Here is a 15,438-nt window from a genome sequence, read left to right as displayed (position 1 = left end):
GGAGGCAGCCCTCGGCTCCTAGGATTCCCCCAACCGCGCCAGGCGCGATCCCACCTGCTAAGGAGCGGGAGTCTGGCCGCGCCCGGGGCCTTCTGGGAATCGTAGTTCCGGGGCCGAACGAGGCCCGCCAGCCTAACCCCCTGCTCTTGCGCATGCGCGGCCCCGCTGGCCCGAGAAGTTCGTAGCCTTTGTGAGGCCGTGGTGGGAGGTGAGTTGTCGTTCAGGTGTCGGTTCTCTCACTCGGCCTCGGCGGTACCCCTAGATCAGCTGTCTGCACCAATCCGGGCTGGAGTGCTCGCTGGAGGAAGGGACGTCGAGGGCAGGAACGAGGCCCGGGGGCGCGGGACGGGCGGGCGGGTGGGGGGCTTGATCTGCGCGGCGGCCCCTCGGCGGCGGCCCGGGCGCTGGTGCTCCGGCCGCCCGGTCCCCCAGCGGCAGCGCCAGGCGCTAGCGCCCAGCTTCAGGGATGCTTGTCCCGGCTTTCCAGGTGCCAGCTTCGAGGGCCGAGCCGGCTCGGGACGGAGCGAAGCCTTTTGGAGGAGCCCCCCGAGGGGCGGCGGGAAGGAGGACCACGAGGCCTCGGGGCTTCCCGCCCCTCCGCCCCGAGCGGGCTGCGCTGGGGGGAGAGCAGAACCTTCGCGGCCTGGAGGAGGCGGTGACCATGGAGACTGATGTGGCCGAAACGCCCGGGAAGAGAGGTGAGAGGGGCTGGTGTTGAACTTGTGCTGGGGGCCGGGCCGAATCCTTCCTGATGAACGGGAGTCAGTGTTGTCTGGCTCCTTTGTTTGGGGACGGACGGGCTCTTCGAGTGAGAGTGGAGAGCTTGCTGTGGGATCCCCCCTCTTCCCACTCCAGCTGGGTGCACAGCAGACCCTCCAAAGCCTCCCTCAAAATGTGAGCGAAATGTTATTAATTGCTGCTGAGGCTTGGGCATAGCCTCTCACTTTGTCTCACACCTTCTTCTCCTGGGTGACTATACCATCCTAGCCTCATCAGTGGGTCCGACGGTTTAGCTTTTTGGTTGGCAAAAGTATCTTCCACATCTTCCCAGTTGGCTCAATGGTAAAGAACCCGCCTGCTAATGCAGGAGACACAGGAAAGAAAGGCTCGAGCCCTGAGTCTTGAAGATCCCTTGGGGAAGGAAATGGCAACCCACTTCAGTATTCTTGTCTGGGAAATCCCATAGACAGAGGAGCCTGGCGGGCTACAGTCCATGGAGTCGCAGAGAGTGGACACGACTGAGCACGCATGCATTTTCCACACCTGTTTTTCCACTTTGCACAAAAACTCTTTGATTTCGGTAGAGCAGATCCTTTGTCTTACAGAGGAGACACGAGGCATAGGAGTCAGTGACTGGTTTCCAGTTCTCCTAGATCAAGGCTTTCTTGAAGTTTGCTCTGTGACCTACATCAAATCCACGCTCCTCCCCCACCCCTGCTTGTTGGATTTCTAGGTTCTACCCCAGTCTCAAGTAATAATAATTATTTGGAGGTGGGATCCAGCAGTCTGTCTTTGGACTAAGGTTGCAGGGTGATTTCTTTCAGAGCTGTTGAGCCTGTTTTTCCCATATTAATTTAATGTTGATTAAGCCTGGTGGTGGGGGGACGGTGCAGCGGGGACTTTAATTTCCAGGCTCAGAGGGTGCCGTCTTCCAGGATCTGTTAGGGTAACAGCAGATGAATGAATTGAAGCCCCGAAGAGCAGCGTTCCTGAGTTATTTCCAGATTGGGATGCCTTCAGTAGCAGTGTCTGTAAGGAGCACCAGTAGTACAGTGGCAGGAGTTTTAAACTTGCAGATCTGCGTCACGAGATATATTTGGGTCCTATCATGACTGCTTTCTTGTATTTAGCGCTGCCTCCCCAGGATTCTCCCTTTTCTCAAGAAAACTGCACAGAAGAGGGAGAAGTGGCAGCTTTGCGCCTCACAGCCAGATCGCAGGTGAGTGGAAGTCTCTGCTGATTATTGAAATTCACCTTATCTCTCAGATCGTGGACATGCTCTCTTCTGATTGAAGTGGAGTTTCTGTGCCCCGCTAGAGCCCATCTGGAGAGCTGAGTTCTGATTCTAAGAGATGGCTCGAGTGACTAGTGGATTCGGTGGGAAATATTTTCTACTACTTCACAGTATCTTGTGCATCTAGTTTTATCACTGAGCAGGCATGGAAGGAGCTTTGCCCTTTAACGTAGCAGCTAATTTCTGTACCTGGTATTTGGAAATGATTTTAAAAGATAGTGTGGTGTACTCTTCTTAAAATGTATGTTTCAATAGGGGGAAACAGCATACACGTGACTGTTAAGTAGGAATTTAAGAGAGCACCTTAAGTGCTGGAGTGAATTATGAACATAATTACTCAGATAGTTCAAAGAAATACCGGAAGAGGAAGCCTGTAGAAGGATTCTAATCAGCCCTCCAAGATGATGAATGCTCAGGTATTTTAGAGGTGAAGTGTTATCAAGTTGCACCTCACTTTCCAATCTCTCCCTTCCTCAAGGGCTGATATTAAGAATTGTTAATTTGGGACTTCAATGACAGTCCAGTGGTTGAGACTCTACTTCCACTGCAGGAGGCTCAAGTTCAATCCCTGGCCAATGAACTAAGATCCTTTATGCCCTGTGGTGTGGCCAAATATATATATATTAGAATTGTTGGATATAAGTGATAGTTGTAATATATGGGTGATTGGTATAGTCTTTCAGCTTTCTTTGCATGTCCAAAAATTTTTAATTTTTATTAAACTTGGGTAGGAGAAAAGAGTTCTCCCTGATATGTGTCATACCACAACCCAAAGATTCCTCCACTAGCCTCTCTCTTGGCTGCTTTAATCCAGAGTGTGAAAAATGGGCCTGGCACATTCCTACCGTTTAGCAAAGTGATTTCTCAGGATCCTTGTGGACTTGGTGGCTTCCGTTGGTTTCTTGAATGTCTTATATGAATATTGAAGATGTTATCACTCAAGAAGCTTTTTAAGTTGCAGCTAATGAAAATTCTAACTGGCCTAAGCAAGTTTATTGACAATTATAAGGGAAAAGCCATGTCTGGCTAAAATTAAGTTCCAACAGTAGCATTAGAACCTGTTTTCTCCATTTCAGTCACCTTTTCTTTTCTCTCTGTGTGTTTTGCGCTCAGTCTTTTCTTATAGTGCAGGCTGGCCCCTAACAAATTTAGGCTTACATCTTCCCATGTTGAAAATCAGAGGAAAAGAACATCTTCCCTTCTGGTAGTTCCAGATTCCAGAAGTACTGAAAGTTAACTCTAATGGGTATTATACCCTTCCTTGGACCATTATTGACCAAATCTGAGTGTGATGATCAGAGTGTAGACCTGAGCACACACATGTAAACCTGTATCCCCACCTGTGGGTTAGAGGTGAGCTAGTACTGCCTGAACTGCGTGGACTAAACGTGGCCGGTATGGCAGCCAGAGGACAGTCAGGGTATAAGCACCAGAAGAAGGGTGAATGCTTAATACATTTCAACAAGAGACTAGTTTCGAGAGTTGTTACAGCTTCAGGATGGATTAAACCTTTTATGGAAATTTTGAAAATTCTCTGTGTGTCCTTTTTGTATTGCATTAGATTTTGTTTGATGCTAATATTGCAACTGTCTGTCTTATTAGAATTTGCCTGGGCTGTGAATCTTTTTTTAATGTTTTAAAATTTTGCTCACAGTAACCAGGTGAAAGGCACAGACATGTATAACTATAAAAGTATGTTATGCGTACTAACCTCACCAAGTTGTTTGCTACCTCTCCCTACTGAGGATAACAGTTTGCTATGTATTTTTCCATATGTTTCCCTTGAACTTGAACTACTGTATTCAGACATGTAGTATACTATGTTTCCTTCCGTTTCTCCACCCACCCACCCAGTCCCCAACTTTGGGGGTTTTGTCTGGATCTCTTTTTCTGAAAAGAGGATGTGTCTGTTTTAAGAAACCTTTTTATAAGGGAAATGAATTTATTCATATTAATATAATTACTTGTGTGTTTCACATTTTTGTTGCTGTGTGATTTTTGTAATTCTGTTTACTGTGCTTTCTCCTCCTATATTTTTTCTGCCTTATGTGCAGTAGTTTGCATTTTGTTTTTCTGATTTTTTGTTTGTTTGTTTTTCTGATTTTTTTTTTTAATGGTTTAGAAGTTAATTTCCACTGTCAGTTTAGCTATAGATAGGCAGATTGGAGGATCAAAGTCATTTTTTCTCATAGTATCTTGTTTACTTAGTAGCTTATTAGTGATTTTTACATTTTCTAAGGATGATTCCTATTTTTTTTAAGTCTCTAAGATTAGTTCCATTTTGGTAAACTTTATTTGAAATAATTGGAGACTTATGTAGCAAGTGGTAGAAAGATTTCTCATGTATGTACTCCATTCAGATTCTCCAGGATTTAACATTTCACTTCATTTATTACTTTCTTTTTCCAGAATCAGGAAGTTGATGTTGTTATAGTACTATAACATACTGGTCTTATTCATGTTTCCCAGTCCCTTATTTTTCTTGATTTTCTTCCCCTTAATTTCTGCTTTTATCCTGTAATTCCTTCTGTTTCCCCTCATTCTGTCTCTAATTGACTTGTATGCTGTGTTCACTTAATTACACTAATTTTTTAAATGAAATGGAAGTGTTTCTTCGGACACTTTTAGCCTTATGACATTGATTTTTGCCTTTTATTTCATTATTGTTTTGAAATTTTAATATTTTTGTAATTAATTTTTTCAATTACCATCAGTTATTGCTTTTTCATTTCTGTTTTGAAATTTATTAACATTTACTTTGTTACTTTTGCAAATGCTTTATGGATATTTAAATAGAAGTTGTTTTCTATCAAGTTATAGCATTTGGTATATTTATTTCAACAACCTAGAATATTATTCCCATTCTCTATCACTTAAAGAGAAACGTTCGGTACTGGTATGTGTCTTTTTCCAATGAGTTTTTGTATTTTGTGTGTTAGATAAACTCAGTCCTAAGGTGTTTACATATGAACATTTACATTTTATATCTGTACCCTTTCTTAATCTGTTGATGTCATTTTCCAGTTTAATGCTTCTTGCTTTGAATTGATTCCATGCTTCACTGAGCTTGTCCAGTCACAAGTTCTGTGTAAATTATCTTTCAAATTTTTTATTGGGGACTCACAAGGAGAATTATACAGATGTGCTTTTTGTCTCTGCCTGTATTTCATTTACTTTGCCAAACTGTTTTATTGATTCATTGGTTCCTGTTTTAACTCTTTATTCCCCAGAAAAAATGATAGTCTCTCAGTGCAGAAACCATGGTCTTCCTTTGATTCTCATGTTGGATCTTGGACAGTGTGCCTGGCACATAATTGTTGCCCAGCGACTTTACATGGAAAGTCCAGAACACGTGAGAATGCTTGTCTCTTACTGCAGTCATTCCCCCTGTTGAATACATCTACGCACTTAACTCCAGGACCAGCAGAAACTGAGAGGTGATAGGGAGACTGCGGAGAGACGGATGGTGAACAGAAGTATGTTTTGTGTCTTAGGCATCAGTGACCTTCAAGGATGTGGCCATGGACTTTACCCCAGAGGAGTGGGGGAGGCTGGATCCCACCCAGAGGGACGTGATGCTGGAGAACTACAGGAACCTGGTCTCACTCTGTAAGGACAGACTCTCATTGTGACTCCTGACCTGCTTATGGGGACCTCACTGTTTTATTGGCAGTGAAGTAGCTTAACAAAGCCAGAAATATGTAAAGTGTTGGTCCCTTTGGGCCCAGAGAGAATCTGTTTATGCTCTAGGGTCTTGGTGAAATGTCTGGGCTTGTTTTCTTTTATTAGGAGTCTTTGGATTCAGGTGACAGAAACTGAATTCAGACTAGCTTGAAAGGGAATCAGATACGGTGTCAGGATAATTCCTGCTTATTTTTTAATGACGTGCCATAGGTTTGCCTGAATCTCTCTGTGGGCAGGGATGGCCTTTGGCCTCTCTAGTGTTACGTTGTTCTTCCAGTGATAGAGCTGAGGAAAGAAAGAGGGCTTCTGTCCTGGGAGTTTCAGCAGATAGGCTCATGTATCCATCGTGAGACAGTACTCAAGCCAGGGAAATAGAGAACACTCTGGCCAGTTTGGATCCTGTGTCCACCTCTGTGTGGTGTGTTTGTGTGCAAGTGTGTGCATGCACACACATACATGTACATGTATTGTTCATATGAGGAGTGGAAGGAAGTATCTTAGCTCCTCCCAAATCTCATGTAATAAATTCAATAAGAAAGTGGGTTCTAGTAACTGAAGCAAAAAGAAAGGAAAACATCAGAAACAACTAGTCATAGACCCCCAGGCTCATGGTGCTGCTGCAGGGGTCCCACTTCACCCAGCTCTTTGCCTGAGCTGAGGACTAATGAGCAGTGTCTCCCTGGGGACTCCTGTAATAAACAAGTGAGAAATTCTTTTTTTTTTTTTTTTTCCATTTTTTACAGGCTAAATGTTTGTCTTTTCAAATGCGTGTGACTCCTTACTGTGCCCAGACTCCTGCTGCACATGTTTTAAGCTTCGTTTATAGGCTTCCACCTCCCTTATTCCAGAACTTCCTATGGTGTCTTGTCTTTGTGGATCCAAGGGTTGGGACTGTGCTCTGGGACACAGCTTTATACCCATCACCAAGAGCTAAGTTCCTTTTTTTTTCTAATGAGCAGGGCTTCCGGTTTCCAAACCTGAGAACCACAGTTTGGAGAATGGAAAAGAACCACTGCTGCTTGAGAGAAAAGCCCCCAAAAGCAGCTGCTCAGGTGAGTCAGATAGATGGGGGTCTCCAGAAAGAACAATCCCATGGTGGTTTGTTAAGTGGTCCAGTAGTTAAGACTCCTTGCTTACAATGCAGAAGCCATGGGTCTAATCACTAGTCAAAGTACTAAGATCCTGCATGCTGTCTCTACTTGTTTATGTCAGAGATGCTACAGTACAACATGTCGAAAACTGAATGCCTGGTATGTGCCCAAATTCTCCATCCCCCTAACAGGATCCTCTTCCAATAATTATATTAATAACACTCGCTGCTTATCAAATTGTACATCAGAAATCTGAACAATCTTTACATAACCCCTTCGCCTTTATCCAGTTCGTCCTTGTGTTTATCTGATCACTTCTAAGTATTTCCTCATCATTAACATCCCTCTGTCTCCCTTTCATCTGAGGCCATCTCCCTGACTCCTGTAAACTCCTTACCCCTGTAAACTCCATTCTTCATGTGACAGTGAGTGATGTTTTCAAAATGCAAGTCTGATGGCGGTCACCCTTTTGCTTAGGACTTGTCCATGGCTTCCCATTGCTCTTTGGATGACAGCCAAAATCCTAGAGGCCTATAGACGCTCGTAAAATCTGTACCTTACTCATAATATCCAGCCCTGCTTCATATCTACTTTCCCTCCGATTTTGTACCTTATCTTAGCAACTCTTAATGGTTTTAGCGTCATTGAACCTATTTAACTCCCCAAATTGTTGAGAATCCTAGCAAGCTTTTGTTTATGTGGGTTATATCTACCAGTAGTTACCATATTAGAAATTAAAAGTGAGAAAGATTTTAAACTATCATGATTAATTTAGAAATAACAATTATAAACCCATTGCATGTTAACACAAATAACACAATTTAAATAAAAATTATTTCTCTACAACAAAAATTATTGAAAAGAATGGCATTGTTTTACATTTTTGCAGGTCTTTTTGTATATGGCTAATAGAGGACAGCTTTATAATTACATCTGCTTCTGAATGCAGCTTGATGTGATGCATTGTTTTGGTTGGCCTGTACGAAGAATATTGCCTCACGCCAATATTTAGTTAGAAGACATAGGAGTATTTTATAGCCTTTTGAAAAAATTTTGGCTTTTCTCTTGATTATACACCAAAATTGGGCAAGCAGTAGTTTCCTAAAGGTTAGGTGCAAGGTGCATCTGAAACCATATCCATGAACTTTTCATACTCTTAAAATCTATTGATCTTTTGGAAAATTTTGTTTACTGAGTTAGGCAGATCTTCCAAATACTGACACATTATGCAATATTTTAAAAGCACAATTTTCAGTATCACCACTGACCTTATCAGAAAAGCCTTTAAGTATTAGGAAACTATCAAGCTCTCAGTGGGAGTTAAAAGTTTTCCAAAATTCTAATTTCTGCCTAAAAGCTCACATTTTTTCAAATACTGTCAGTCGTTTTCTTTGAAATGGTAGGCTCATCTTTTTTTCAGTTCTGAGAGAATATCTGCCAGATACCCAACATAGATAACATAGTTTGCCAGTCATTCTTTCAAGTAAAAGTGCTAGTCTATTTAAAAAGGAAAAAATGACTGATTCCACAATGGATGGTTTTCCTCAAGACAAGCACCATATTTTGATGTAAGTGGACTTGCATTATGAATATTTCCTATTTCATCATCTAGAATGTTAAAAAGGCGTATAGTCAAAGTTTAATAGATTAAAATTAATTTATTAAATTAATAATGTTTCCTGTTGTTTCCATAGACATTTTTAGGTGAAACTGGCTCCCCTCTGCTTAACTGAGAGTACACAGTAGGGGAAAATGTAACAGCTACTAGTACATCTGGTGTTTTGTCCTGATTTGTGCCTAAGTTGTGGGCAGTTTCACCACCATTACTTTTGCAACATAAATGCAAATGTCAAGACAATGAAAAAGGCCAATAAGATCCAAGTATTATTTTGAAAAGTTTTGAACCTAGAGACTCTGAGAGATCCACAGACCACACTTTGAAATCACTGCTCATACTAGCCTTATATCAATTTATATTTTACAAACAACTTATGTAGCACCTATGCTGTATCAGGGTCCTCAGTGTTTTATAAATATCCTCATTTAATGCTCCTTGAGGTAGGTATTGTTTTTATTCTTCATGAAGCAGATACTGGTTTTGCCCCAGCTTACAGATAAGGAAGCTAAAGTAGAAAAGTTAAATAACTTGGGCCAGGTCACATGGCTGGAAGTGGCAGAGCTGGTTTTAAATTCATGCATTCTTATTTCAGAGTCCATGCTGTCAACTGCTGTGCTCTTCCTAAGTGCTGCCTCTCACCTTGGGGCTTCTGTACATATCATTTCCTCTACCTGGAAGGCTCACCTCTGCATCTGTACCTGTTACCTGCAACACTCACCTGGACCCCAGCCCCACTTGGATTTCAGCTCAGTGATTTACCTTCTCAGGGAGGACCCCACCCCCCATCCCCCTGGATTCCCCTTATAATCTTTCACAGCATCATTTGCCTTTTATTTCTTACTAAGGTGCATTTTTTATATGTATTCATGGATGTCAGACTAAATTTTTTTCTCCCCTTGTGTACATAGGTACTGTTTGTTTTTCCCCAGAGCCTAGCATATCCAATAGATAATCGTTGAATGAACAGATAGATGAGTAAATAAATGAACAAAGTTCATCTGGCTGTGTGGAATGAGACAGATCTAACTTGTCTTCTGAATGTTTAATAAGTCACAGGACCATTTGCTTTAAAAACCAATTATTTTAGTTCACTGACTGAAATTCCACCTTTGTATTGTCCTTAATTCCTTTATATACTTGATTTTGTTTCTGAAATTGCTCTTCTGTTTCATTTTTTGTTGTTTGTTATTGTATAGTGGCTAAATCATATCTCTTTTGCGACCCCATTAACCCACCAGGCTTCTCTGTCCATGGGCTTTCCCAGGTAAGAATACTTGAGTGGGTTGCCATTTACTCCTCCAGGAGATCTTCCCAACCCAGGGATTGAACCCGTGTCTCCTTCATTTCAGACAGATTCTTCACCACTGAGCCACCTGGGAGGTCCACCTATCAAGCTACCAGACTTTTTTTTTTCTACCAGACCTTTTTTTAGGCAACCAAGAATTTATCTGGTCAAATGGATTTCACTGAACTATTTATTTATTCTTTGGAACTATACTCTTTATAAGTTATTTTGGCTTTATAATTTCATATTTAACATAAAAATTCTAATAGATGTATAGTAGATATATTCAGAGAGGTTGGCTACTGTCCCTGTTCTCTTGTATTCTGTTGCTCTCTCTGTAGGTAATCTTATTTACTAGTATTTCATGTATCTGTCCTTGATTTTGGAAAATGTAACCAAATATGTTGATAATATCTATATCTCTCAAAGTAGCAAACCAAACACACTCCTTTCTAGTTTGCTGGGGGGTTTTTTGTTTTGTTTTGTTTTTATTTATTTATTTCACTTTACAATATTGTATTGGTTTTGCCATACATTGACTTGAATCCACCATGAGTGTACATGTGTTCCCCATCCTGAGCTGGGGTTTTTTAAGTCTATTTAATGTATCCTGTAGATCACCTCCTAGCAGTTACGTAGTGATCAATCTGTTTTTTTAAGTTGCACATACTCCATTGTGTGTATACACCATGATTTAATCAGTTCTCTATAGTAGAATATTTGAGATGTTACCAGTTTTGCTACCTCAATTAGTGTTGTAATGTTTAGCCTTGTGCAGGTATAATTTAATATATTTGCCATTATATCTTAGGGAGGTCATAGATTTTTGAATAGAGACATTATAAATGCATTCTTAGGGGAGATTTTAAACTGAAAATGGAGTGCATAGTAGGATTGAGTAAGGCTGGGTGACTGGAAACTTAGAAGTCATCACTGTGCCTGCACCAAGGTGGTGACTGCCTGGCTGTTTCTGATAGATAGCACTTGATGTTCTGTTAGAGGCTGTTCCTCCCCTGTCCTGATCTGGGATACTCATTTCCTGCTCATCCAGCAATATAGCACTTCCTCTCCATCCCTCCTCTTGTCTTTCTGGTCATCTTTTGCCCTATTCTGCCTCCTGGGTCAGATTGTGTACTGATTTATCTGCATAACTCTGTACTTTCATTCCCCTCCATTTGCTTCTCTTTGCAAATCATCTTCCAAGAGTCAAATCCACTTCCTCATTGAAGCTGTGCCTTTCACCTTCATTAACTCTGACCCATTACAGAACTGCCATTTTGTCAAAACTCAGAAGACGAAGGAAATTTACATTTCCAATTTCTTTCAGACTCGGAGACTAGTCCCAGAAGCAAGGATTCAACTTCAGTGCAAGATTTTTCCAAAGAAGAATCATGCCAGGTTGCAGTCATAGACAGGCTGACAAGGGACAGTGTCTGTGACTCTAGCACAGAAACAACTCTTGACTGTGAAGACTGGTTGGAGAATCAGCAGGGAAGTCAGGAGAGACACTGGAGAGGAATGTTCACCCACATGAATTCACTCCCAGAAGAGAGAGCCCCTGAGCACGACGTTTACTGGAAAACCCTAGGCCAGAAGTCAGTCCTTCTCACTCAAGACAGAGTTCCCAAAGGACCCTATGCTTTCCACACCCTCGAAAAAAGACTGAAACAGAAATCTACCTTAATGAAAAAGCAGAGGACCTATAAAGAAAAGAAACCTCATAAATGCAATGACTGTGGTGAACTCTTCACTTACCACTCAGTGCTTATTCGACACCAGAGGGTCCATACAGGGGAGAAGCCCTACAGCTGTGCAGACTGTGGGAAATCTTTCAGCCACAGGGCTAATTTAACCAAACATCAGAGAACTCACACAAGAATTCTCTTTGAGTGCAGTGAGTGCAAAAAAGCCTTCACCGAGAGTGCATCCCTTGCCATTCATCAGAGGATTCACATTGGAGAGAGACCGTATGAGTGCGGCGAGTGTGGGAAAGGCTTTAATCGAAGCACCCACCTTGTGCAGCACCAGCTGATCCACACGGGGGTGAAGCCCTATGAATGTAACGAGTGTGATAAAGCCTTCATTCATTCCTCAGCGCTCATTAAACATCAAAGAACTCACACTGGAGAGAAACCTTACAAATGCCAGGAATGTGGGAAAGCCTTTAGCCACTGCTCGTCGCTTACCAAACATCAGAGGGTTCACACTGGAGAAAAACCCTATGAGTGCAGCGAATGTGGAAAGACCTTCAGTCAGAGCACACATCTTGTCCAGCATCAAAGGATTCACACAGGAGAGAAACCCTACGAGTGTCACGAGTGTGGGAAAACCTTCAGCCGGAGCTCCAATTTCGCTAAACATCAAAGAATTCATATTGGCAAGAAACCATACAAATGTAACGAGTGTAGCAAAGCCTTCATTCATTCGTCAGCCCTTATTCAACACCAGAGAACTCATACTGGGGAGAAACCCTACAGGTGTAACGAGTGTGGGAAGAGCTTTAAGTGCAGTTCATCCCTCATCAGACATCAAAGGATTCACATGGAAGAGCAGCCCTGAAAAATTACTTGAGTGCAAAGGAATGTAAGTTGGTGTTATTGCTGTGTTAAATACCTGAGTGGTTTAGGAGGAAGACCCAAAAAATGCTGCCTGAGAAACAGTTCTGTGTGCATCTAATTCTACTCACAGAACACAGTAGTTTTGAGCCATAAACAGAATGTTTCTTCTATCCGTTGATTTGATCATTCTGAATGCTTCCAGCCAGAAATCTCAAAAGTTGATCCCTAAACCACCATCCCACTACCCATAATGCTCTTTTGTAGAAATTTAGAAAGTCCTTGGCAGTGGATAGCAATACAGTCATTGTGAAGTCCAGTTCCCCCTCTTTGTCATGCCAAAGCCTGTTACTCCATCTCACTGTGTAAGAACGTCCTTATCTTGTAGGTGAGGCTGAGGGTTCATATCCTCAATTATCAGGAAGACACAGAGCTGTTTATTTTCAAATCCAAAGTGGACACCCAGCTATCTGGAAAATGTCGTTTCTTTTACATTAACTATAAAAATTTAAAGATTAGAGTTGAAATACACTCTGGCTTCCCTCCCAGCCCCAAAGGCTGCTGTCTCAATTGATGAACAAATGGGGTCTGAGTTATGCCCACATGGATTAGGCTGACACTTAGATGGTTATTACCCCTCTGCTGGGTACATCCTCACTTCACACTTCTTGGAAGTGACCTTGAGATAGAGAAAGAGTTGGAACCTTAACTGTAGTTTTTTTTCAGGTCCCTCTTTCCTTATCTTTGACATTGAATGAATCCTTGGTTTTCTGTACTACAGAATTAGGGAGATTTCACTCCTTTACCTCATTCTTCTGTGTGTAAAGTAAGTTTTGTCACTTTGAGAAAAAGCCCCTGGGATATGGAGAGTCTAGAAAGTTGACTGATTCAGTGTGCTGTTCCATTTAGAGCCCCAGGCAAGAAGAAGACCTGGAGCAAGCAGCTCCAAGGCACAAGAAATATATCCTCAGACCTCATGTTATGCACATTTTTTTATCGTCGTTCTGTGTATTGGTCTTTGTCATATCCCAGAGCCCTGGAGAAGGTAGAAAAGGCAAAGAGCCACGCTGATCTTGACATAAGTTACATGGGTGACCAAAGACCTTGTAGTGGGAGGAAACACAAAAGCAAGAGTTCAAATAAATATTTAGCAGGACACCACACAAATGTCTTGTTATAGACTTTTTAAAATTGTTACAGAGACTGAAAAGATGATTATAGAAAAGAAAGAGGAAACATTTGCAGATTTCCTCTCTTCTCCTAAATCCTGTCCTTGATGAACACTCAACAGCCAGCCCACGCTTTTCCCCCCACTTTATCCCCATTACTCCTTAGAGTTCTCATCGTTGCCTCCGTATACCTTAGATCTATCATTGAGGAAAAGGAGAGGAAGAGTTTAAAGTGGGGGTAATAGAGATCAAGGTCAGGTCTAAAGCCAGCAATAATGGAAACCAAAACAGTAGGAAATAGAGTGTAAAGGACTAAGGACAGGCTTTTTTTTTTTTTAATCATTTAAAGAGCTGGAACTCTTGAGAGATGAAACTAGGAGAATGGCTGACATAGGACAAAATACAAAGGAGCTCAGCCCTCATCACTTGATACCCGGATTAACAACCTGAAGCAGGAATTGACAAACTGGCCTGGACCCACCACCTTGTTCTGTAAATAGTGTTTAATTGGAACTGGGCCTCACTCATTATTTACATGTCATGTGTAGCTATTTTTGTACTAAAATAGTGGAGTTAAGTAGTTAAGGCAGAGATTTCATGTCCCAGAAAGCCTAAAACACTTGCTGTTTCTCAACATCCCAGGTGTTTGAGAAGTTCGTTCATGATCTGGTGGCCAATACTTGGCTAACACAAGATTAGTGGGCTTGAATTCTGTCACCTCCACTTGGCAATTAATCATGTGACTTTAAAAAGGTACTTCTTTCTGAGCCCCAGTCTTATCTGTAGAATGGGAACAGGTCATCCCTCTCTCAAGGCTGTTGTGAGGATAAGACTGCAGGTAGAGAATCTGGCACACAATTACTCTTTTCTCTCATGAGTTTTCAGGAGCCCCTACATAAGCTAACATCCATGAATGCTCAAGTTCCTTACAGAAAATAATGTAGTACAGTAGGCCCTCCGTTTCTGAGGCTTTTGTATTCTCAGATTCAACCAACCATGGATGGAAATTTGTGTCCACGGTTGGTTGAATCTGCTGATGCAAAACAAAACAGAGGACAGGTTGTATTTATTAAAAACATGCATATAAGTGGACCTGTGAAGTTCAAACCTGTGCTATTCAAGGAAGGATTGACAACATATTTTAATGAAGTGGTGAGTCAGTTTAGTCTGCTGTAGTGAAATGTCACTAAGTGATTTGTTTATAAACAACTGTCTCACAGTTCTGGAGACTGGAAAGTCCAGGATCAAGACCCTGGTAGGATGTCTGATGAGGCCCCTTCCTGGTCCACAGATGGCCGTCTGTTTGCTGTGTCCTTCCATGGTGGAAGGGCTGGGGCGCTCTCTGGGGCGTCCTTTATGAGGACATGTTTGTGAGTCTGTGTTTCATGAGTTCTGTTTGTGAGGACTGCCCTCATGACCTCATCACCTCCCAAAGGTCCCACTTCCAAATACCAGCACTTTGGGGATTAGGTTTCATCGTGAATTGGGGGGTGGGGGTGGGGACACAAACATTCTATTAACAAGTGGCTGAGCATCAATCAGAATTAGTGTGTTTTCCCTTTGTTTATTGATCTGGAGGTGACCACCCTGCTCCCAGCACATGGTAGAGAAGGGCTTCACAACTGTCTGCTCTTGCTCCATCCCACACAGCCTCCTGGAGACCTCGTGGAATCTGTCTTTTTTCATCTAAGTATCACATAACCAGGAGCTGTACCGTATGTCTTGTAACTGCAGTTTAGCGTCAAGGGACTTAACTCTTAAGATAGTTTTACTAAGAGCTCTGGCCCTTTTCATATCAGTATTTGTTTTTATGCTTAAGAGTTTAATCTGACTGCGTGTTTGTACTCCCATGGGAATCTTGGAGATTTTAGTGTCCTGCTTTTCAAATGTTTTTGATAATCTGTAAACTAAATTTGATTGTTCTTATTGGCCCACTGTCAATAAAGATATTGTTTGTATATTTGTTGTCAGAAACTTTTGTAAAATGCTTTTAAATTCTCACTTAAGCATGTTTTGAGAGGT

At 41.9% G+C, this 15,438-nt stretch overlaps 1 protein-coding gene across 3 annotated transcripts; it reads left to right on the top strand.

Annotated features, from left to right (window-relative positions):
- The first annotated feature begins 13 nt into the window (after positions 1-13).
- On the top strand, positions 14-15,374 carry ZNF286A (zinc finger protein 286A). 3 transcript variants are annotated; one of them, XM_086358737.1, is made up of 6 exons: positions 14-208; positions 488-698; positions 1,851-1,939; positions 5,509-5,623; positions 6,658-6,750; positions 11,020-15,374. In XM_086358737.1, exons 2-6 carry the CDS (start codon positions 662-664, stop codon positions 12,249-12,251), a joined length of 1,566 nt encoding a protein of 521 aa, XP_086214863.1. In that variant the 5' UTR covers positions 14-208; positions 488-661; the 3' UTR covers positions 12,252-15,374. The 3 variants fall into 3 exon arrangements, with proteins under 3 accessions (XP_086214863.1, XP_086214864.1, XP_086214865.1); XM_086358738.1 differs by lacking the exon at positions 1,851-1,939 and having other exon boundaries at positions 93-208; XM_086358739.1 differs by lacking the exons at positions 14-208; positions 488-698; positions 1,851-1,939; positions 5,509-5,623; positions 6,658-6,750 and adding an exon at positions 9,177-9,671 and having other exon boundaries at positions 9,757-15,374.
- Positions 15,375-15,438: the final 64 nt, after the last annotated feature.

Source organism: Bos grunniens, chromosome 19 (genome assembly GCF_055505025.1).
Source record: "Bos grunniens cultivar Pamir isolate PY7600 chromosome 19, Bosgru_T2T1.0, whole genome shotgun sequence".
NCBI classification, from domain to species: Eukaryota; Metazoa; Chordata; class Mammalia; order Artiodactyla; family Bovidae; genus Bos; species Bos grunniens.
Note: the sequence above shows the minus strand (reverse complement) of the source record. Positions and strands in the feature narration are given on the sequence as shown.

What these genes read in the sequence shown, in the direction of transcription:
- ZNF286A (XM_086358737.1), top strand. Translation starts at nt 662, where the DNA reads ATGGAGACTGATGTGGCCGAAACGCCCGGGAAGAGAG. An exon ending in CAGGAACCTGGTCTCACTCT is followed by an intron (nt 5,624 to 6,657) that starts GTAAGGACAGAC and finishes TCTAATGAGCAG; the next exon opens with GGCTTCCGGTTTCCAAACCT. An exon ending in CCCCAAAAGCAGCTGCTCAG is followed by an intron (nt 6,751 to 11,019) that starts GTGAGTCAGATA and finishes AATTTCTTTCAG; the next exon opens with ACTCGGAGACTAGTCCCAGA.